General features: G+C 35.2%; 1 protein-coding gene across 6 annotated transcripts in view; it reads right to left on the bottom strand.

Annotated features, from left to right (window-relative positions):
- VPS13C (vacuolar protein sorting 13 homolog C) overlaps positions 1-25,012 on the bottom strand; it is a 104,576-nt gene that overhangs the window by 68,451 nt on the left and 11,113 nt on the right. For 2 of the 6 annotated variants that reach the window (XM_049811843.1, XM_049811841.1), the window contains exons 7-28: positions 23,000-23,065; positions 20,701-20,810; positions 19,793-19,852; positions 19,121-19,180; positions 18,296-18,376; positions 14,066-14,123; positions 13,611-13,738; positions 12,623-12,729; positions 11,767-11,938; positions 11,246-11,308; positions 9,914-10,049; positions 9,233-9,327; positions 7,042-7,184; positions 5,472-5,664; positions 5,183-5,297; positions 4,711-4,847; positions 3,869-3,995; positions 3,114-3,231; positions 2,633-2,762; positions 2,182-2,260; positions 1,061-1,200; positions 307-460 (exon numbers count right to left, since the gene is read on the bottom strand). In XM_049811843.1, coding sequence (XP_049667800.1) covers positions 307-460; positions 1,061-1,200; positions 2,182-2,260; positions 2,633-2,762; positions 3,114-3,231; positions 3,869-3,995; positions 4,711-4,847; positions 5,183-5,297; positions 5,472-5,664; positions 7,042-7,184; positions 9,233-9,327; positions 9,914-10,049; positions 11,246-11,308; positions 11,767-11,938; positions 12,623-12,729; positions 13,611-13,738; positions 14,066-14,123; positions 18,296-18,376; positions 19,121-19,180; positions 19,793-19,852; positions 20,701-20,810; positions 23,000-23,065 — 2,472 coding nt within the window. Of the gene's footprint in view, positions 1-306; positions 461-1,060; positions 1,201-2,181; positions 2,261-2,632; positions 2,763-3,113; positions 3,232-3,868; positions 3,996-4,710; positions 4,848-5,182; positions 5,298-5,471; positions 5,665-7,041; positions 7,185-9,232; positions 9,328-9,913; positions 10,050-11,245; positions 11,309-11,766; positions 11,939-12,622; positions 12,730-13,610; positions 13,739-14,065; positions 14,124-18,295; positions 18,377-19,120; positions 19,181-19,792; positions 19,853-20,700; positions 20,811-22,999; positions 23,066-25,012 lie in introns of those variants that run through there. The other 4 variants (XM_049811842.1, XM_049811844.1, XM_049811845.1 and 1 more) reach the window with 4 other exon arrangements.

Here is a 25,012-nt window from a genome sequence, read left to right as displayed (position 1 = left end):
GACCAAGTATGAATCACTGGTATCTCTTCGTTAAGTCCAAAATTGCAAGTCTGTACCCCTTACCCATCCAAAGATTGAGCACTAAGCTATTTATTTATCTAATAAGCATTATGGTGGGAGTCCAGAACTTATCAACTCTACCAATGGGACAAGCACTGCCAAGGGACAGTTGCATACTAAATATCATAACAGGAAAACTAGAACATTTGGATTTCAGTGAGCACAAGAGACAGGAGAGCCACGATTTCAGACTAACCGATTATATATATGTACACACTACTATACTTCTCTTCTGTTGCTTATTACCTCCAATTTCATAGTAATCCAAGCTTATTTTCTTTAAATAAGATACAGCTGCTAAATTATAGGTTCTGACAGTAGCTTCTGTCCCAAGATGCATTACATCAAATACAAGTACCGTTTCCTCAGTTTTCTTTTGCCTGGTGAGTTCTACTAAAACCTGGATGAGCAAGAAATAGACAGTTATACCATCTTTTTACATTTAGTATTCTCACCATTCAAACCAACAATGAGAAAAAGCACAAGATTAACACCTGGCCTGCTTTACTGGAAGTATTGTTTTTATTACAGAGTTAAAGTGTAATAATAGGAAAAAAAGTGATTGTTTGATGGTGAGAGATATTAATATAGAAATATTTTGGCATTTGCTCTTAGCAAGTGACCTGCCTGGATATTTACTTTGTTCTTCCAGTGCAAATTTCTCACCTCCCACCCGCAAATTATAACTTGGTACTATTATTTTCTACCAAAAATATTCCAATAAGGGAGGGTTTTGTTCATGTTTTTTAATACTTATACACAAATGAAGTATGTATATGTTTTATTTATATACCTACCATATATTCAAAAAAACCTCATAAGCATACCATATATAAATAACTCATACATAGAAACACATAAGTATACATGTATATTTTTTTGTTTGGTGGCTATGTTTTTGCATCCACTAAATCTGGAGATCACTGGTAATAGAATATTGGAATTATTTTTTTTAAATATTCTTTATGTAGAAGGTAAAAATAGAATTGAAGACACATACCTCTTTAATTTCAAACTTTAACAGAAGATCTGTCAGCTCCTCTTTAGCAGGCTCCTTATTTCTTATTTCTTCTCCTTTAATTAGTGACCTGTCAGTTGGTTCAGAACTTTCCTCAAAATCAAAATATTCTTCTTCAGAGTCTTAGAGAAGAGAAGTGAATTCCTCCTTAGTAAACTTCCAGACACAGGGGTAAATATCCCAACCTCTCTTTCCCATTCCAAGGGAATTTTAAACTGTATGAGCAGTTTAAACCTAATCTGACAAAGTATACTTTTTAGATCTATACTGCTTTCTTACCCAGTGGAAAAAAAGTGAAGAAAATTAAAGCCCTATTAAGGAAAGCACTAGTTTAGCTGTACCATTAGACATTCAAGAACACATATAAGGAAAACCAGTTATAAAGTAAGCTCCAGGAAACAAGTTTCCCAGGTTCCACTACAGGAAAGTTCTTCTCCAGAACAGCCATGGAAGTAAATGCTCAAATCCACAGTGCCAATACAGTAATTTGCTATTTGTTATTCTAGTTCTTAATTTTCAGAAAAAGGAGAGCTTTGCTAATGCAAAACACTCAGGACAGTACAGATAATGTTTGTAACAGTCTATTTTTGCCACATGTTGGCTGCTTAATGCAAGTGTACACAACCTTTAGACATGTTCCCTTTTTTATGTGCCCACCCCAAAGTATGTGTCCTGAAGTGGTAGCAGCCGCACATTAGTATTTGGCTAAACGTGGGTTTGGATTTAAGTCAATTCTGAAATAACAGGTTCCTCAATATTCTCTACTAAAAAGATGTCTCATGACATCTGAATAATTAAATTGGTTTGCTAATAACATCCTAATACGCTTGTTATTAATAGCTCACATTTGAAGAGGCTGCTTATGCATAGTATTAATTAATCCCAGAAACCTTTTTTTGCTTTTTTTAAAAAAGTTTATTATTCTGAAGCAACATCAGCATCTTAATCGAATCTTCTTATGAACTTGAAGTTAGAGATGATCAATCATACTCCTGTCTACTGTCCTTATAGCATGTTTTAAGATCAATAGCAGCCTGAAAACATCAGCTACTCCATAAATTATGGCCTTCTGCATTTAAAACAGTTTATCTGTAGCTTCTTACCTGACACTACTTCTGCTAACAACTGGGGTGTATTAAGTAACCCTTTACTAAGAACAGGAATTGTGGGAATAGCCGGTACCTAGAGGGAAGGGGGGGAAAAAAAATATCATTATTTTAAAGTCTGTATAACTTGGTATGTTCAGTCATATTTTCCACTGATTATGCACGTTTGACCTTGCCTCCCCCATATTGCTTAAAAAGGTCAGTTTTGCCAATACTTATATTGAAACCAGCAGGACAATGACAAAGGCTAAGATACCCTCGCTTGAATAAGCCCAGCATGTTCTGATGGTAAGTCATAACAGAGACACTTTGCCTGACTCAACTTGGCAACAGATCTCTTACTTCAAGTGAAACAGACCACAGACTTTAGCAGGAATTTACATTTACAATGATCACTTTAGTGATGTCATTTTTTTAAATTCAGTTTTCTTAGTTATAGTTAGCTTACCTTTGTGCTTGGAATTGACACAGATGACTTCTGAGGCAACGGAATGCTATCAATCAGATCAAAAATTGCCTTGATTTTCTGGTCAGAGACTCTGACATGCACCAAAGGAAGTTCTCCTGACACTTTAAACCTTTTAAAAAAAAATTATTATACTCCAAGACAAAAAAATACATACCAATTCTTGATTTAAGTCTTAGCAATATCTATACTCTTATATAAAGATCACATCACAGTAAAGCTAGTGATCCTGCATTAAAAACAGGCCTTGGACTCAGTTTAAACAGTATAGTTAGTAACCAGTGAAGGTGACTAGGGAACTACTAGCCAAAGAATGTTTTGTAAAAAGTAGTAAGCTACTTTTATTTCTTAAGTTAATACCTTCAGATCTTAAAGTATAACTGAACCTTTGGGGAAAATACAGGGGTTTTTTCTATAAGTACACAGTAGTTAAAAAGAAGTCCTTTCAACATGAATATATTACTTTGCCATCCTGGTATCTCTTTCCACCATCGATTTTGCCAGCTGTACATGAATATCCATAGGCTGTAATATGTGCAAAGTTGATGGGTGTTGAAAACGAGCCTTCTTCCAGTCTTCACCTGCAAATGTTCAGTAAATGTAGATGAGAAAACATCACTTGCTAATTGCTTTAATTAAGGTATCATTAAAGTAATCAAATAACATCACTAGGAAAGGACAAAGAACCCATTCACAAAATAGAGAAACCTAGAACAATTTGGGTAAAGTATTTTAAAAGCTTTTGAATCTACTTTCAATATTTCTTAACACTATACTGCCTTAGCAGCCTTCAGTCCAGTTCTACACTAAAAGATATATCTGCACATAGAACCCCACAAAAAAATAGATACATGTATAGATAAATATAACAGTAACCCAGCATTCTGTTCACTGCACAGACTTAAGTTGAAATGAAGTATTAAGGCCAATTTTAGCTGTATTTTCCTGCATATGATGGAAAACATAACAGTTCTATGCATTTATGTTGCTTGCTGGCATCAGAGTAAAGAGATGATACACAAGTCCAAACAAAAAGCAAGCAGCTGTTTGAAGAGAAACTAAAATTTTTTCAGTTTCATACCAGACTTGTATTATAATCTATCTCTTAGTTAACGACTTGTTTTGGTTCGGCTTTTTTTCTTTAGAAAACTTATTTATTTATTACAGGTAGGTAGCCTTCAATCTTTTGAGTAAACAGCAACTACGTTGTTTTGTTACCTGTTCTTCCAAAAAGAAGTTGCACATTTTTTATTTCCACATCGAACTTGTCATAAGCTTTATCCATAATCTCCTCTAAAGACGAAAAGCTAGAAGCTTGACTACTGCCTTGATTTATGCTGTTCAGCTAAACACATAAAAGACAAGATAAAATTAAGTCTAAAACTTACATATATGTGCTATTAATTCTAGTGAAGGTGAAAAAGATGATTCATAGGAGTTTATGACTGACATTTGGGCTCTTACAGAGAAGCAATCTTAATTCATTTCACACCAAGAATAAGCAGGGATATTTTATTGCTACTTCTATCAATCCACTTAATTCAAGTTATGTAAAATAGAATTTTTCTTATTAGTTTACAAGTTTACTGCTGGAGTACAACTAAAATAAATATTTAATCAGTCAGCTAAAATCAAGTTAAATTATTGTAATCTTTCAATTTTATAGGAACAAGGGAATCAAATTTTAAACTCTAAGAGAAAAATTATATTCTTTTTTATTAATAAAAGGCTATCATATTACAAAAAAAGGAACAAAAGTTCAAGTGTTCTGCTGAAGAAGTGGAAGATACTAAATGATAAGCTATTACAATTACATTTACAAAATGAAAATGTTTCCTGGGGAGATTAACTAGTACAAGTATGTCAAAGACAACTTAACAGCTCTGAACATAGATCAAATTGCAGATCCAAACTTATTTGGTAAGAAATATAATAAGTTAAAACACATTCATACAGATTATCATCTTTGCCTTCTGAAAACAAGATCGTTTCAGATGACAGCTATGTTAAGAGAAAAGAATATTTTCTTCCTCTGAGTGTATGAGATCTCATTTATATACCTGAAATGTACCAAAGTCCAAAATCAGCAAATCTGATTTTTCATGGTAGAATCCCGTCTGTGGAACCACAAGGTAGGAAGGTTTCAGATTAATCTTCAAATCAAGGACTTTCCGCATTTCAATAATATGAACTAATCCTTAAATAAAAAGGAAGGGAAATTAAAACTGAAATGCTATTCACAAGTGAAACATTTGTGCCAGTCAACATAAAAAGAGATGCTATCGATCTGAAAGATAACACATCTTGAGTAAAGACTTACTTTTGTAACATTCTACTGATTTGTCACTAAAATTAATGCTCCTTCCCACAAAACATCCACTAATACTCCAAGTCACAAACTCAAAGAAAAAAAAAAAACAATCATACTGTTTGGCCAGCAATCAAAACACAAGCAAAGTGTTTAGAAAATCATATTGAAACATTTTAAGACATTCAAGGACTCACCTCAGGTGAGATTTGTTATTATCTTACCTGTAGCAGTTCTTTCCTTGATTTCTTCTAGCTTCATTAATGTGGCTGATGTTAATCTTTCAAGATCCATTCCCTTACTTGTCTGAAAGAATTCTACCATTGCATTTATTGTTCTCTTTTTGAAAAAAAAAAAAAAAAAAAAAAAAAACAAAACCAAACAGACAAGAATTATCAATATACACAGAAGTCACTCAGTGAAAACTCAAAAATAGATCTTGACAGAGTAAAGAGAATAACGGCAGAGAAAGGAGAATCAGAAAAAGAAGTAAGAGTTTTAGTTACTACTCACTGCATCGTATTTTATTTCCACAGGCTGTGATTCAATAGTAAGACTCTGGTCAGCAGTACTATCCTCTGGGTTAACGTTAAACTCTATCTTAAGTAAAGACGACTTGCTGTCCCCTATGGAAGCCACAAGAGATGGTACAATGTTTTCTTGTCTCAGGCCTGTAACGTACCAGTTTTCAAGCTTTGCTTCAACCCTGAAGAAGGTGAATAGTTAAACATACTGAATTAGAATATAGAACACAGTTCCATCTAGGAAAGATCAGCAAGATGAGAAAGCTTTTGATAAAGCCAAACATGACTAACTTCACAGGACAAATATACCACATGGTTAAGAAACTGTTACATTATTAAACTGGAAAAATAAATAGGAGGCAAGTCGTTCACAGCAACACAAGGCTGATATTTTCTTTTTACCTTCTGTTATCTGCAAGGTGGACTGAACATAGTTTTGAGCTCATGTTTATTAAGAGAATCAGTTGTAAGAGAAAAGAAAGGGAAAATATTTATGCTACAGATGAAAAAGAGTAGGAATGTTAACTATTAGGTATTGATTTCAAAATCAGTTGCAGACTTGTTTTGGTACAAATCGGTATTCTTTACTGACAGCTTCCCTGACAATAGTGTTAAGCATAGTCAGTAAAAAAACGCCTTTTAAAGAAAGCCATGTGAACACCACCAAACCACACAAACATCATTCGCCCTTAGAAGTACCTATTAGATATGAAATTTATTTTGGGGTCCTGAGTCTTTACCATTGGAATTCCCTGACTTTGGGAGGCAACACAGTTTGGGCATAATCAGTGTCACAAGCCTGGCTCCATTGAGATAACCTAATCACATTTTCCAGAAACTTAAAAATCAACAAAAGCATCAGTCTTGCCAACAAAATTATATGGCATGCATTTATGTAAAATATTCTCAAAGCTCTTTTTATTTTTTGTGCAGCATTCAGGCTGCACCTTTACTATTCTCCAAAAAAGTTTATAGCAAAAATATTTCAAGAGTAAGCAGCTGAGCTGGTGATCTTATGCATAAAGAACTGCAAATGAAAGCATGAAAAGTGCACAGACTCATTTTCCAGACACTGAAAATCTTATTCATTGACAGCATAATCCAATAATTTGTGTTCAGTATTTCTGGTGTGTCCTCTCTTAAAACACAGGAAGGAGTCTGTTTCCTACATGCCGGTTAATCTGCTACCCACAACACACAGACGCAGTTTTTCATTAATGCAGGAAGTAAGCAACACACTCAGGCTGGAGTGTGTTAGCCAGACCATTTCACACTGCTTAGCTATCACTTCCCAAAAGCAGTATCTAGCACTTCAACATATGGATTCAAAAAAGAGCTTATTATTGTTTATAAAGACTAAAAAATAGCATTCCTTTCTTCATTCCATTCTATGTTATTCACCAAATTATGTGATTGTAACTTTTGAGAGTGCAACTGCAGAATGCCCATAAATTTAAAAGTCACTATACAACATAATGCACTACCCAAGAAAGATTTTAAAAGTCAGGGAGTGGGGGGAAGATAAAAAAAAAACAAAAAAAAAAAAACAATCCAATTACTTAATGGCTTGTGCTCCTGGGCGCTGTGATATTTTGGTACTCAGATCAATTATCTGTACTTTAAGAGTTTCTGCCACGTTCTTGTCTTCTTTAATTGTAAGAGAAGTGCTTAACAGCTTCAGTGTCACAACATGGGCAACATACTAGCAAGAAGGACAGAGAAAATCAAAATTAGTCATCTTGATGTGAATTACTTTTTAAAACTCCTAATTTCAACAAACCTAATGAAATGCAGTATTTAAAGCTATTCCAGTTGACTAAGGTAAGAAACATATCTCTATGTAGGAAGTTAAGTACAGAGTCTTTTACTTTCTTTCAATGCCTATCAGTTATTTAACATAAAACAGTGTATTTCAACAAATGCAGAGTAGATACAGTCTGTATCTCTTTTCAGGATTCAGGGAAGTTGTTTTTTTAAAACTGGGAAAGCAAGCATAGCTAAACTATACTCAATAGAGAGCTAGCAAGATCAACAAACAAAATCCTCATAATCCTATTAAATAACTACATTTTAGAAGACATTGCATATATGCATTTTTTGTTCTTGATGCTGAATATCACGTCTCAACCTTGTCAAGAAAGGGTTTTGGCTTCCTGATACATGTACCATTTTATGACTGCATCAATCAGCAACTGAAGAAGAATCAAATAATGTTTCCTATCTGAATTTGAAGCCTGTACCTTTCTTCAGGGTGCTGAGAGAGATTAAAGGACCTTTACACTTAATTTGTCCAAATTAAAAATGGAAGTGTTTCTACACAGGTAAGCAAGGAAAGCATGAAACAAAGAAAAAAAAAAGCACCAGTACTGGGCACAGTTTGGGCTGTGTCTCTTCTTTGTTGCTAAGAGAAGCTTGCTGCTGCTCTGCTCTCCTCAATTTGACAGGAACACAAGTTCATACAACAGCACACAGGCCTCCATGTTGCCACTTAAACAACTCTGAACTTCCCTGTGTGAGGCACATGTAAGCTTATTATAATTAAATTTAACAAAAATATACAAGGTTGGAAAGTTGGGAGTTTGTGTTGGGGAGTGGGGAGGCCTGTTGGGAGAAGAGACAACATCCTCCTTGAAGGAAATAGTCTAAATGTAAAAAGTACTTCTGTAAGTGATGAACAACTTAAAGCAGAACCACCAGTCATGTTAAGATTTAAAACAACGTGACAGCTCTCACGGAAAATAAGTATATTGAGAGAAACCTCACCGTTTCACATTTTCTTAGTTGTCTGTTTTCCAGCTTCCTATAAGCCCTCTCAAGAATACTATACCTCTAAAGTTTTATCTTTTATTCCTTTGCTTAACAAGCCAAAAAATATGTCACAAAAAATATTTTTTTAATTTTAAATTGTCCCTTGTGTAGTAGAAAAAAAAGTACTACAGCTGAAATCTCCTGGTATTAATCATTAGGACAAACATTTTAATAGAAACATAACATGATCCATCCAACAAAAGCATCCCCGAAAGTTATAAACATTGGGTCAAACAGGAAATAATCACATGCTAATGTTCACCTTCACATAAACAACAACTATTCAATTACCAGAATCAAACTGACTTTGGATTTGGGAAAAAAAAAAAAAAAAAAAAAAAACCAAAAAAAAAAAAACAGGGGAAAAAACCCACCAACCCAAAAAAAGAAACCACCAAAACAAATCAAAACAAACAAAAAACAAACAAACAAAAACAAACAAACAAAAACAAACAAAAACAAACGAAAAAACCCCAACCAAACAAAAAACCAAAACAAAAAAAAAAGACCATACAAACTAATTTAGTTTTCACCACAACAAGTAGCAAGAAACAGATGCAATGAAAAATCTAACATGGAATCTTTTTTTCATTTACAGTTAGCTTTTTTTATTATCTTCCAAACTGCAAATGGGTACCTATTATCCAGTTTGTTACTTTTAAATCACTCCAGATTAGGGTTGTGCACAAGGCAGAACACCACTACAGAAAACATTAGCCATCTTTGTGTTTTCTGAATAATATTTTTTTTTCATGTTCTCTGTACGTTTCAGCATGGGTTTGACTTGCACTGACACACTTTCTACTGCTTATCTTAAGGCTAACATGCATCAGAAAGGTTTTTTTTTTGGGGGGGGGGGCAGGGACGGTGTTTGGGGGTTTTTGTGGGTTGTTCATTTTGGGGAGGGGGGTTTCCAAACTATCCCTATAGGAAGTTGCTTACCTTCTTCGGTAAGGAAACATGATAGGAGCTGTCACTATATCCAATAGCAGTAAAAAGCTTAGCTTTCTCTTCTGGTGTCATTAGTTCATCAATAGCTAGAAACCAAAAACCCACAAAAACATTCAGTTTAATTGGTAATGATAAGCATTTTTCCTCCCATTTGTTTTCTACTGTACTTAAGTTCTGCTGACACATTTCTTTGATTCTTCATATTGCACTAAGGTCTATATTGTAAAATAAATTACACAGAAGCAGTCTTCATACCTGGTATTACATACATAGCACAAAAATCAATATAATTTATATTGGAAGAGTATCTGTAATTCCCAATGATGAAGATAGCTTTGAGGAGTACTACTAGAACAAATCTCTGGTCCAGATAGCAAATCACCAAAATACAGTATTCCAGTTGTCACTTACTACACTACAGCTATAAGCTCCATACTCTTCTCCTTACCAAGGTTCTGATATGCTTATAGCCATTTCAGAAGTGTGCCTTATTTGCGAGCTCAATATTCATTAACAGTAATACTATAAAGATGGATCAATACTGCATTGCACTGTTTATGCCATACTCTCTCCTTCTGCATAGTAAGAAGCAAAACATACTATAACATTCTTCTTAATGTATATAAAAATTAAAGTCTCTACAGAAGTTAGTGCATTCCAGCCTACACCTACTTTCAGGAACAGGTGATTCTTCATCTTCCTTTTTCCTAGACTCTCTTTTACCCCAGAAACCACCAAACCATCCTCCACTTCTTTTTTCTACTTCAGTGTTTTTCTTCTTCAGTAGTTTTTGTCCTGATCTTATTGTCTACAAACCAGACATTAAAATAATTAATAGAATTACTATTTTTTTTTCCTGTAAATAATGCATGTATGTATGCATGTGGAACAGACTTTTAACTGATGGACAGCAACACCACCCCGCAAGGGATTAAGAGCACTTTGACTCACCAGACAGAAGCAAAAATAGGATCAGGGGTGGGGAGCTTGTGTGTGTGCATGCACACAGGTGTGCGGAAAGAAGCATGTGTTACTTTTACTTCGGACGGCCTTTTTCTACACATTTCACTAGTGTTTAGACTACAAAAAGGCAGGAACCACATGAAAAGACAGTATTTTAAGAGGATACAAGAAGCAATTATATTCCTTAAATCTAGTAGTAACAAACCTGCAGACTGATCCTGTACCACAATGTATATTTAAAACTTTTAATTTGTACTCAGGCTTTCACTTTGCATTTTAAAAATCAAGGTCTGACCACAAACATCTCAAAAATAAGAAGCATTGTTATTTTTTTTCAATCTTCATTTTACATACATTCTGGATGTGTAGACAAACACCAAGGCTACATTGGCATGACCAGTAATTATATGATACAACTACAGAGGTTAATATTCATGTTAGGAATATAGCTACCACTAGCATGCTTCTCTCAAGACGACTATTCTGAGCTTGCCCTTAGTGTGCTAGGTGTTTTTGATCTTAACTGCAGATACAACACTTCTCAATGTTATAACATGCAACTCCTTGTTAAGTGTCACAAATTATTTCCAAAATAAAATGCAGCTGGACACTTCATCTACCTTTTAACAATTCTCTCAGAGTTGTCTTTTAATTAGACTGGCTGTCCCCTAAAAAGAGAGTACCTAAAGGTGTAGGTAGGACAGGAACAGCTGTACATGTTTGATCTTGAAGAGCTGCAGAACCAGTCTTGAAATAATAGAAGTCAAAGGAATAAAAGAACTATTAAATGATCACCCTTAGACAGTTGCCTGAATGGTACAAAGTGGGTAGCAGTAATACTGTGCACACACACTGGTAGGTTTTTGGAACTGGTTTCCAGTTTGGAAATTCATTTACTCCTGTCCTGGAAGGATAGGAAACTTGCCTTCCCACCTCCCTAGCCTATCATACTCATCAGCACAAATTTTTTCAAGGTACTTTCATGACAGAACCATCCTATTTGAAGCGTTACAATATTGTTCAACAAAAATTATTTCTTACCTCAACTTGTGCTTGTTGTCTTGCTAAGATTATATTGAAGACATCAAGCTTTCTTTCTAGGTCCTGTAAAAATGTATGATGAAATCATTTGCCTCAAACGCATTTAGGAAAGGCTCACCACTACAAATTCTCCACCAGCTCCTTCATATTTACCACTCCAATTTCTTTCTAGACCTATTCTTTTCTTTCAAAGGTATGCTCCCGCCCAGAAGTTCACTAGAAAATGAAACTTGATGTTAGGCAGTCTAATTTTATTTTTTTTAATACATTAATCTTGCACTTCATTAAATGCATCCACGTTGCTTAATCCACAATCAAAAAGGGTTTATTTAAATGGCACTTCACTGGTATTTTCTTTCCTTCCACAACGGATTACACTGAACTTCAGATTAAAATGGTATTTCCACAGAACTCTCGTGCTCTTATAAAACCACGAACCTTGATTACTGTCACGTATATTTAAAAGAATTACGTAATAGAGGGACCAAAACTTACTTTCTGCAAAAATAAAAAACACATACCTGAATTTGCCTCTGTGTTTCTTCTGACAGTTTACTCTGTGTCAGCTTGTTCTTGTACATATTTTTGTAACTCTTCAGAAGCTGCCTATGCTGTTTTATGTTACTCCATGACCACATGCGAGTATATCTTTTGATGTGAACTTCAAGAACACTGTTACCTGCATATTTCCACCTACAATAATTCCACACTTGTGAGCAACCTTCCATTTCATTTGTGCATTACAACTTAAAAGTTGCAGAGGTAGCTTATTAATATGCAAACACTCTGTTTATCATCTTGCCATTTGAGTAACTTTGTTTATAAAAATTATAATGGTTTCAACATCACTTTTGAAAAATGGACTGAGAGCTTATATTTAACGCCCAAAGAACTATAAGTCTGCATTCTGTATTGACTTCTGCATGTTTGCAAATTTGGGCTGTAAGAGCATTAAGTGCACTTAAGCACTTTGAGAATCAGTATCAGTTAATACTTAGAAAAAATCCACAAAAATGTGTATCAGCTCAAAACTTTAAAAATTACAGTTGACGTATACGTTTCGCTTGTAATACATTTGCTGATTTTTTTTTTCTTTACTCTTTCTAAAATTATATCCTAACTTCTAGAGAGAGCATCAGCATTTTGTTTAGAGATTTTGGGGCACCAGGGTTAGCTTTGCAAGTCAGATTTTCATCACTTGGTTCTTTCACATATTCTCTTCTGCAAGCCTTTTCTACTTGGCTAAGCAAAGCTCTGTGAAAGTTATAATGATATATGCGATCTAGTTTTAAAGCTACATTTAACCACAAAGAAGAATGAAGAGACTGAAGAGGAGTCCAGCAACTCCCAAAGGATGCACGAACATACACAGCTTACCATTGTCTGGCATTTTTATGGAGAGAGACGTTTGGCCTAAATCTTCTGTATGGTGCATTGCGAACCATGTAATCTATGGACTCCAGAAGGTCTATCATGCTGAGGTACTAAACACAGAAAAACAAGTTTCTTAGCAGACGTTCAGATCTTTGTTGCATGCAGTCCTTAAAGTACGTGTATACTATGGTCTTTAGTATTCCCCCAACTATACAGAAATTTAAGCCTATGCATTTTCCTTAGTATGTAAAAGTGGACCAATTATACCCATTGCTCTCAAAGGACACCACCATATGAACTTCTGGTTTCCCTGACAAACAAAAACAATTTGTATTTCTGTTAGCCTGCTCAGCACAAAGTCTCAAGCTTTCTCAAACCAACCATATTCTCTTAATTTGTCAATACCCAGTTTCCCCAGTTTCAGAACTGCCTTTGCATCAGTTAACCTTACTGGTACTGTTCTGAACTCAGATTACACTCTGATATCAATAAGAGCTAAAAAGTTATCTAGCAAACTAACTGTAAATTATCACTGAATAAACAAAAACACTAACATGGCTAGGGAACTAAAAAAGCGCCTTGATAATTCAGTAGGCTTTGTTGCCAAAGCCAGTATACTCCATTCATTCCCACCCATGCTTGTACCTTGACATCTCTGCAGTTAATTGTTGGCTTATAGTTTTGTAAGATAAGGGCTATCCGTAATAATGATTCCATTCTCCATGTGAAAGGAATGCTCTGAATACAGATCAGATGGTCCCCAGAGGGTCCACAGATAACAGGTCACAGTGTCAGGATCTCGCACCAGGAAGTGACTGTTACACAAAGGGGAAATGATCCTACACTTTTCCCACAGTTACTGCTAAACAGTTTAGACAGTCTACTTGCCTATAAGCAGAAAATTCCCAAGGAAGAATGTTTTCCAACAAAAAAATCCTACAGTTCATCACAAACTCTGAAAGAGGCGATAATGGATACCAAGCCAACTTACCTGTGGCTTAGTGAATTCAATGACAATTCTCTGTACTTCTACATTACAATCAAGCTTGGGGGTTTTTAGTTCTACTTCTGCATATGGGTTGATATACAGTCTTGCAGAGGCTGATACTGGTCTAAAAACTTAAAAAATAAAAACATTGAGATCAATTTTATGTTTACAATTAAAAGTATGGGAAGCAATCTTAAAGTACTTATTTCCACTACCTGATATATCAACCACTTTGTACTGATGTGTATGCTCAAGACTCACTGAATCAGGATAAAATTCTTACCAAAAATTAAGATAGCCCAGCAGCAGTCAAAAAGCATGCAAGCTCTAATATGTTCTATTATGTTTAGGTTTTTGTAAAATAAAGTTAGTACGGGCATGCCTGCATGATCAGGTCAGGCTGTTGTATGATAACATGCTCAGAACAGTTTATATTCACTCATTCCTAGCTTACTTACTATACTGGTAGTCTTGAGGCTGGTTACCACTACAAGGAATTCCTCTTTTCAGCTGATCCTGTAAAGGAATACGATACTGTCTAGCAATGGCTGAAGAGCATTACTTGTTTACAGTCCTCTAGGCTTTGAGTAGACCAACTTAAATTCATATGTATTTTGCAAGGGCCCCCTCCCCCTAAATGGGAAAGCTAATATAGCACAGGCACTTAAGAGTGAAGGATTTAAATATACCAGATTAAAAAGAATTCTAAGTTTCTCAAATCAAGTAGAAGGTTAGCACAGTTTTTATTCAACTTCTGTCTAAATCTTGCAATAACAACTAATGTGTGTTAATTTAGAAACATATAGCTCATGTGTACACTCAAACACGTAGCATATTAGATCAAGCATTCGTTTTTAAACTCCTTGAAGGTACCAGGAGCATCTATTCACATTCTACACTTCCTCATTTTTAGCACATAAGGAGGCCACTTGAGTCTTCTGGTATTCTGCAGGTATGAGAAGAATTGAAAACAGAAAGAAGTCAGGAAAATAACAGAACAGCCCAAGAGGCCTGAGAAATATCATGTAGAACAGAGTCTTAATTCAAAATTAGGTCTGTCTGATGCTGTAATTCTTAGGCAATTTATTGAGAATGCTATATTCATGCGCAAACATTTTATCTAGTTTCAGAATTGCAATGGCACAATCAGTTAAAGCAGGAGGCCTGCTTTTAGGAAGATGTACATATTGGCTATTACATGAAGGCAGATGAACTGCCTGTTCCCATTACATTTTATAAAGACTATCAATATTAAGATTTGTTTTTACAAGGAAAATATTTTGTAACTACAAATTTCTTCAAACTAATCCTTTTCCCTATTTAAAAACTGGTTTGTATTTTATAAAAGGAACACTTTCTCATTAAAAATATTTGTATTCCAACCTATTTCCTGTCCGCTGATCTATATTAATATAAGCTAAATTTCTATGAGATTAAGTATAAAACAGCTAATCTTACAAGCAGCCATATACTCATGTTATTTAAATATGAAGACTGTTGTATGAAAGTAACAGATTGCTACAGATTACAAAGCTTATTCTTACTACAACATAGACCAATTAGCTACTACGATAAATCTGATTTCCTGATAATGCTGCTTAAAATTAAGACCGAAACAGCCTGTCTAGATGGAAGACCTAGCTTTCCAGGAAACAAGCTACACTAAAAATTACATATAAAATGTATTCAGGTATTTAATACAGATAATGTTACTAGATAAGACATGTTACATGCTATTTGTTCAGTTCCTGTATTGATTTATAAATTCTGAAGCAGAGAGGACTTAACAAGTGGAGAGAAAATTTACACACGTAATATTATGCCCATGATGAATTCCATTCTTCCCCTGTGCTGCTTCAAATCTTTTCAGATATGTTCTGAGCTTATTCCTGCTCTCCCTCTCTTCCCCTTTCAGGCACAAGGACACAAAGACTAATCACAATTGACAAATTTAAACTAACAGAAGTCATCAAACAGCCAAAAGATGAAAAAAATCCAAATAATGGAGATGATGCCAGTATGCAAAGTGATACTAGTATACAGCACCAAAATTGCTAAGGATTTCAAGAATGGAAAAACTGCAAGTGGTGAGATGCTTCAAGTTAACAGGTGGTCAGAATACTGGATACCATTTGCTACACTGGAATTGCTCTACCTCAGCACTCAAAGAAACAGGCTTTGGAAACAGGCAACTTCCTTTTACAGTCATGGAGGGCAAAATTCCCAGTTCTTTCAGAAAGAACCTGTTAATAACTTGTTTGATGATGGAACAGAAAGTGGTACTTCCTGATACATAAAACTTCAGTTCAACAAAACCACACCAGCATCTTCACTTGCAGCTTAGTCAATAGTAAGTTGAAGTTTCCTTGAAAAGGACTGAGATGTATCAGGTAAGCCCACAAAGCCATCTGTCCACAAGCATGTAAAGGACTGATTCACAAAGGATCTTTCCAACAGTGCTGGAAGAACACATTTGAAGCACTAAGACTTTTGCTGCTGTCAATTCAAACTGTATATTGGTTTGTGTTGTGTTTACATTTCACTTCAGACTGAGATACAACAGAGAAAACATCCACAGACAGGTAATTCTGAAGACTCCATAGCTAAAGTAACTTAAAACTTATATTAAAAATACGTAAGCATTTCTGCTGAACTAAAGAGGCAGAAGTGGAAGCACTCTGAGGAACTTTAGCTTTTTAAAAGAATAAAGCAAGAGACTAGACAGGAAGAGAAATAAACTTATTCATAATATCTTCTACATACAGTGAATTTACACCCCAATTCTGAGACAGTAAACAGTGTGCTACAAGGGTAACAAGAACAAAAATAAAAGGACTTAGGTTTTAAGTTACACATAACAGTCAAGATTCAAAGAACACTAAACAACTGGCTGGTTTTGACCAGCCAGTCAACACTTCACAGTTTTGATTCAACCTTCCATGCTAGTACCAAGCTCACCAGGTTAAGCGCATATTTTGTTAAGGAAAGAATAAAACAAAAATAAAGATACCTGTAAGAGATAAGCACAAAAGAAAAAAAAAGGAAACAAGTGGTTGTACAAGGACACACAGAACACCTGTATAACCTTTATAAACAAAATAGGTCAAATATGTACCATTTTTACAGAGATCACTTATTCACACCAGAAATAGAATGCAGATATACAGACAGCATACACTGCACATCTGACCTCCTCCACATTAAAACAAAATGAGATTCAGACAAACTAACAACAGTAGACAGATGTCCACTACTCCAAGCAAACTGACTTGTTTTCATAATCCATTCTAAAGTTTACTTTAAGAATCTAAGATATTCAATAATATACTACCCAAAAGCTCACCAGAATAACTGTTTCTCATTACCTAAAAATGAGCTCTTTTAACAACATGAAGCAGCCATCTGAAATAAACTTCTTAACAGTAATGGCGCTTTTGCAACTCAGAAGCCCTCAGCTGTCATACAGAAAGAGGATGTGTGCCCTCAGCCACAATTTATGTCTATATAAATGCCCTATTCATACTGCCAAAGTTCCCAGTTCCTCTTCTGGGAGAGTAAGACTTAGAGGGTAACACACCAATGAAAGGAAAGCAAAACAAGTACTTCACTCACTAATAATATTACAAGTTGCAGTATTCCACTACTCATCTAGCTAGCAGCAACCCAAAACACAGCATCCAGGAAGCCCACACACACAAATTTGAATTTATTCTTTTACTGGAATTAACATTTTAAGATAACTGCCTCTCATTTTGTCTTCATTTACCCTCACTGCCCTCAAACTGGAGTACCATCATTTATTTCTCTAGTTTCTACACCACTTGAGTTAGCTTCACCAAGTTGGAAAAAAGTATTTCCATCATCATCTATTCCATAGTCTACCTTAATTATGTTCCACCTGACCTCATTTTCAAAAAGTCTTCCTTATTCAGTCATACTGTGCATTCCACATTTAAAGTTGTGATCCTCTCCTGTCTGTCAAGCATAGCATACTCACTTACCCATACATATAACTTATTCTATTAAAGCTCTTCAAAATTTTGCCAAAGCTCCTTCCAATAATAATAAGGGTTGCTATCTTAAAGAACTACTACATTAGCCTCTCAATTTTTTGTGTCTTTGTTTAGGTCTAACAATGGGTAACTACCTAAGCTTTAGTTTATTAAAAAGCAAAAAAACCTTCTTTTTTTTTTTTTAAATCTGGTTTTTCTATCTGGCTTCTCTCTATTGGTTAATTTCAGCCATGCAGCTTAGGTCATCTGGATAGCATGTGATATAAGTTCCTGTTCTGATAAATATCTAATATTCTGAATTTTTATTAATTCTATGCTTATCTACTATCTCAATATTCCCTTCTTAATTACAGTAGCTATGTAATAGCTCACATAGCCCAGATATTTAGTACAGTACTGGCTAAACCGCGTGAAGTCAAGATGAATATGCCAATAGAACGTGATTTTACAGACACAGTTTCTGACCATTTCTAAAACCTATAGGGTTAATAACATATGAAGGTCACAAAAAAAATCTTAGCTATCAGTGGTGCAATAGATTAACATGTGACCCTGGTATCAGAATACAGTTGACCATAAGTGTGAGGAGTGGGGTGGAAATTAGTATAGTGTAGTTTTGAATACCACAACAGCTATAGAATATAGTACGGTTTAATGCATTTTTTTCTACGTTACCAGTATTTGTTCACGGGACCCATGATAATACATTTTGCTGTGTACGTTCCAATAAGCACTGAGGCTGTCCAGGCACAAAAGCTGCACAGGAAAGAAAACATTCAACAGATTTCATACTCAGTATTCAACCCATTCTATAAACTCAGCTTTCCATTTGTGAAAACAGAAAACAAGTGAAAACAGACTAGATAGCAAATCCACCATTAGGGTTGAGACATATTTAATCTTATAATACTATTTTTGATGTGAAAATTGAATTGCTAAAAAGCAAGTTCTTATAGGACACAAGCTAATGCACACCTGTTAAATACAACTCTGCATTGCAGGGGCAATGGCTCACAAAACCAATGTTCAGCCTAATAAAGAAGCCAGGACTATTAAACACTTCTTATTCCTATAATTTCTTAGATCTTTGCATGCTCCTTTCAGCATGGGGTTAGGCGGCAGGGAGAACAAAGAGACCGCTTAGGTGCCAGAATCCCAATTACATTAGGCATACAAACTAGAGTAGGAAATGGCAAAATCACAACGTATTTGAAATCATAGTTACCATGCAGACTTGTCATATAATGCATTTAATGAGGCGATGAGTGTTTGCATTTAAAGGAAGTTATTTAAACCATAGAATTGAAAGTTATGCCTTACATAATGCCAGTTATTTGTGTTCTACTTCTGTTTAAACACACAGCAAAATTAAGAAAAACAGGAAAATTTGCAAAGCAAACTATTTTTCCAATTTTTATTTAGAACCCTAGATTACTTCTCTCCAAGATCAGTTCCCCTCTTCACTTGTCTAGGAAGATTAAAAAAAAACCTACACATTACCTTGTATATTATTTTTGCAGCTTCATTCAGAATAGAAGGTGTCCAGTTCTCATTTGTTGTCTAAAAGTTCAAAGCAATAAAAATCATTCTGTGCATCTTATTTAACACATTTGCAGTTTTATCCTATACTTTCAAGCACAGAATGCATCGTTTTGGTGCTACGTGATTACAGAAGCCAGTTTCTCTAGACTGCATACACACAAGTCAAAATCCAATACAAAATTTGTCAGTTTGTTTTGATTTTCAACTCCTTATCCTACCCATAAAATCCTTAACATCTAAGGAAAACAAGGGTTAGCTGAAATTTTCTCCCCCAGTTTCTCAAAGGGCCTGGCAAAATACCACATTCTTTATCATCATGATGTAATGTTTGCCCTAATTTAATTATTAGGCCTGGAAATAACCTGCCCTATGAAAGTAAACATATTCAGTTTTAAAGATCACTTGGATCTTAAGAACAAATCACTAGTCTCAGAAAGTGTGACATGCCTCAATCGTCTTCCCTTTTGCTTGCACAAACTTCAAGTACTATTTACATGAATGAAAGATTGTCTTCGCTTCCAGCTGTATGCATACTTTCATTACATCATCTTAATACATTACTTTTACTTTCTGGTACTCCAAAGACAAGTAAATCGAAAACATAAGAACATGCATGCACACACACATTACCAGTAAACTAAGCTCGCCCAATGTCATTCCCAAGGAAATCGGACACTGTGGATCCGTGATCTACAAAAACAGAAAAATAACAGCTCTTTATTTCTCTTGCTGCAAATAGAAATGTATCATTTAATTGAAGTCGATTGAAATCCTGAGCTGTTTTGAGCATCTTCCTTTGCTTAATTTTTCTAGCTGAAGCATTCTTGGAACCCCCTAAGTTGGGCCAAAACTAACATGGCTGTAGCATAAAGATTTAGGACTTGAATTCAAGCTGAAAATTTCCTTTTGGCTTCTAAAATCCCCATACAGAAAAGAACTAAGAACTACAGAGTAACACATCTCAGTCAGCTTTATCATTCTGTGACTTCCATCCCTCACACCTTTTTAAATTTAGTGTCTCTGAAAAGTTCCAAAATGGGTTTGAGAAATACTCTATATCCAACACTTTGCTTTTACAATTATCTCATCACAAACCACTTCATCATTTTCCTAAAGGAAGTAGGCTAGAGTAATAGCAGTTTTGTTCATATAAACATTCTCATTTATCAGTTAAGTGTTTTCAAGTATTTGCCTTCTGACTTATCTGAAACTCCAGCAGTTTCTGCCATTCTGGACTTTACCCAGGACACTGAAAAATCCTGTACATCAACTACACACTCTAACATCTGACGAACAGCCACCATCCACATTTAGTGAGCAAGGCACCACTGGACAAGGCAAAAAAAGAGAACAGCTATTTCACATACCAAAAATATTTCTGGCTTTCAGTCATATCTGTGGTACTTTATTTGAAGTGGTGCAAAAGAAACCACAGCAACTTTTTCAAGGTGCCAGTTAACAGTTTCTCTCTGGACTAGACAATCATGACTGCACTGGAGTCCAATTTAAAATGAGGAGAATATGTTCCTGATACTTACATCATCTTCGTATTTAACGTGAATGCCTGTGATTTTGACTTGCACATTTTTTATAACTTGAGTTGCAAGCTTTTCTAAGAAAGTATCTTTCTTCTCCTCCTTTGGTTTGTCTAAAACAATAATATTTAAAAGACAGCATTCAGTGTAGTAATTGCATCTTGAGTTTAACCACACCAACAGCTATACTAAAGTAAATTTAATGTTTACTCTAACATCAATACTTAACATTTAAGTTTTCACTTGTTTAGGTTACATATTTGCATTTTTTCCTTTTCTGTACGTCCATATTCTGAAGATGTGATGCTAGATGTGTGTGCACAACACATCAATAAGAAAATTTGTCTAAGTTTCAGCCAAAACAGTTTAGCTTACAGAAAGTTCTTGTTTAATATACCTCTGCCCACTCCTTCCAAGGTAAAAGGTTCTCTTTAGAGTCCCTCAGCAGTTAACTGGGGGTTTCAACAAGCAAGTAAGAAAGACTGTGTAATTTAGCACAAAATACCCTTGAATAATAAGGTGAAGATGATACTTGCACAACAAGAGACCAGTCCATTAGAGCCCTTCATACAACACTGCCTGAGAAATTTAAAAAGCTGGCATACCATAAGCAAAACCAAACAGTTACCCTGAAATATTCCATTTCTTCCATACCGGACTTATACTGTGACCATTTAAGCTAGGTCCGTATCAGATGTTGCTATACCACATAGCGATACTTACGCTGAACAAGACAGGGTAGCAGAAGTTGCATACCTGCAGAAGTTCAGCATTCCACCTAAGACGAATATATGCATGCCAAGGTGAGGGGGGGGAATATTTACAATCCCTCATTACTTAATGATGTAACTCCAAAAGTATTACCTCAGACTGAGCATCTTACCATTTTACCTAAAATATGGCTAGGTGAGCTGCTTGTTCTCTAGCTAACTTTCTAGACTACCTTGTCTTGTTCAGTATCCGCCTTACAAAGTGGCTGTCCCAGCAAATGGCACTAATCAGCCTACCAAGCTCGCACATTTTTGTTGGAAATGCTACGCATGGCTCAAGCTGAAGAAACAGTCATGGCTATCCAAGTCAAGAGAAGTAAGGACTACAGGTTTTGACTAAGTTTAGGGTTGCGCTTCAAGTTTGACTTCTCTGCTTACTTTAACTGTTTGTATCTTTTTAAATATGGAATGCACGCTGAACACCACAGATATATAACTTTATACATCTTGCTATAAAAATTAGGAGGTTTTTTTTTTTTTAAGTTCTAAGAGAGGTTCAGGAGATTCCTTTAAAAACAAAAAGATTTCGCTATTGAATGTGATATAACACTATTTTAGTCAAAAGAGCATTTGATTTTAAGTAAAAAAAATCAGTCAGGAACTCAGAAGAAACCAAAACATTATACCACTTTTACACGCAACTCACATTTCCTCCTATTAATCGTTTCTTCACAACTCCCACTCCCTATTAACACAATCCAACACAATACTAATAAAGAGGAAAAAAAAAAAAAGGCAGAAGTGCTTATCGAAGCTTGATGACCTTAATGGGTTGCCTGCTTGCACTTGAAAGTTTTTCCAGACAGATGCAGCTCCCAGCAGCAATAAAAGTTTGATACCTTACAAAGTTTATCTAGGGTCCCCACAAAGGTTTTACTCCAATTACAAGTCTATGCTGCAGCTTCCTCCAAGACCAAATACGTAATGATACAACCACATGGGATATGGCAACCCATTCTTAGTCACATGCTAATACTGAAAACCTGCATGATTTGGTACTTTTGGACAATGATTATCTTCTTGGAGGAAAAAACATCAATTTCATTGCTGTTAAAATATCAGTCATAAAACTATGCTAGCTATTTAGAAAAGAAGCTAAAAAATGCTTTAAAAGATTGTTTACTGCTATATCATCAGTATAATATCACATTTACTTTACATAGCTGTTACTGGAATATTACAAATATCAGAAAAACAGGTATCTCTTCCACATGCAGTTTTTCGAACAGTCACAGTGAAGTGCCACTAATCAGCCTACCAAACGTGCACATTTTTGTTGGAAATGCACAGAGAGCTCGAGTTGAATAAACAACTACAGCTATCCAAGTAGAGAGAAACAAGGACTCTCTTCAGTCTTATTGGATCCAGAGAATGGACAAAAAGAAAAAAAGAGCTCTCTCCAATTTACATCCTCTCTTTCAAACAGAAGAAAAGGTATCAGTGGGTGTATATACATGACTAAGAAAAACTAATCCAAACAGAAAGCAAAAAAAAAGTCTTTTAAAAGGTTAAAAGCCATAATTTTTACCCACCTTTTGAGTGATCATGACCTTTAAAGGGTCTCTTAAAATGCTTTTTATACTTTTTACGCTTACGTCCTTTTTCAGTGCAAGCAATTTTTTGGGAAAAGGATAAAATTCAAGTTAGTAAAACAGAAATGCAAGAAAGCATAAGAAAAGATGAAAGTTTAGCTTGTCTTAAAGCAGAATGCCTTAGTAAGGTCTCATTAAAAGCTTTTAAAGAATTTCAGATCTGTTAAGGAAGCATTCAGCTACTTCTCATAGCACAGAGCCTTATTTTTCATCATTTATGTATACCTAAATTCACTTAAGCCCAAGTAGACTAAGCAGCCAGTAAAAACTTTAGATTAAGTATCCAAATTTATGCTGAATCAACTGTCCTGCCAATTGTAAGGTCAAGGCATTTAACTGAGCTTTCATATATTCTTTATGCAACATCTCAAGAGTTCAAGGAATTACAAATAATCTCCAGGCTTCTCAGCAAATACATACCCAGACTTCTTTACAAGTGCACTGTACAGCATAATTCCAGATCACTTATGTACAAAAGGGAGCTAAAAACAGAGCCATAATTGCTTATTAGAAACCTTGATGAATAAGTTTTTCTGTAATCCAGGTGTTTGTTTTTTATTTAACGACCTCAAGCAAAGGTGTAATTGTCATAACTGAACAGTTAGTAATACACACATGGGGAAAAAAAAAGTACGGAAGTTTAAATCCAGAAGAGCCTTCTACAATACAAGAGCGTAACTTCCACGTTAAGATATTTGACATGTACGAGGAAATCCAAAGAGCACTTTTCAATACAATTCTCAAGCAATCAACAGTATGGTATGAAAGTGATCTGAAAGAATGATAACAGTAACTGCAAACAAGGCATACAAAAATGATGCCTCTTTAAAAGCTTTATATGAAATTCAATTTTACTATTTACACACAAATTACGGCCCACACAATCACAACCATTTCATGAATAAAATTAATGCTCATATATTTCCATATTTCTATGGCAAGTTGCATTATTTCCTCCCCTCTCTGGCCACATAGGGGAAAACAACTCAGTAATAGGGCTACCTATGCTTAACTTTAAGAAGTTGTAGCATGAGAAGTGTGTATCCCACAAGCAAGAAGGAAGCAAGTACAACAGCATATTTAACTCTGTGGAACTTTGTGTAATTTGCATGCCTGTTCAAACAAAGGAGAAGGAAGTGCCTGCCAAGATTTCAACCTGTCTTGCAGGTAAGGTGATCACCCTACAAATAACAAAAAGGAAAAACTATGCCAAAGAGAAACAATGTTTTCTTTTGGATAGTTCCTTTTAACAGTACAAGTAATCATCTATAAATGATATTTTAAAAAGAGAGCTTCCTTCACTTACTGTTGAATTTGTAGTTCTCAGGCTTTCACTCCCATGTATGACAAAACTAAGGCAACATGGTTTTCTTCTTGATTACTTGCATCCATTACTATGGAGACACTAAATGTATGATTTTAAGCTCATTCTAAACCTGCGCTCAGATAAAAGCCCACTAAGTAATTTTGGCTAAGAATATATTTCTGAAAATCTGGTTCAAGAAGATAAATATACAGCAGGTACAACATAATAACAGTTCCTCTGGATTTCAATGGAAACTGTTTCCTCGCCTAACTTGAGAGCAATCCAAATAAACAGAAGCAGGGAAAAGCATGCTAAATGCCTTCAATCTGCTGTGGTTCATTTTGCCTGTCCACAGTTTCAAGACAGCCTGAACTTGTGTATCTTTAGCCCAGACACTTTAAGTAAGGATAATTACCCTCTATTCTCAAAACACCTAAAGACAGTGTTTTAAAAGTACAGTAGAATGTTGTCAGCATTTTATAACATTCTTGAGCTTGAGATGGTTGATGGAAGTCTTTCTAAAAGGTCTCTTAGTCATCTTGAACAGCCACTCAATTAAGACAGGACTAGTCATTACAAGTTTCCACTTGAATCCACAGTCATTAAAATCTAATTTCTAGAACCACCAACATGTGGATGCTTACCAA

This window comes from Accipiter gentilis, chromosome 10 (assembly GCF_929443795.1).
Source record: "Accipiter gentilis chromosome 10, bAccGen1.1, whole genome shotgun sequence".
Taxonomy (NCBI): domain Eukaryota; kingdom Metazoa; phylum Chordata; class Aves; order Accipitriformes; family Accipitridae; genus Astur; species Astur gentilis.
Note: the sequence above shows the minus strand (reverse complement) of the source record. Positions and strands in the feature narration are given on the sequence as shown.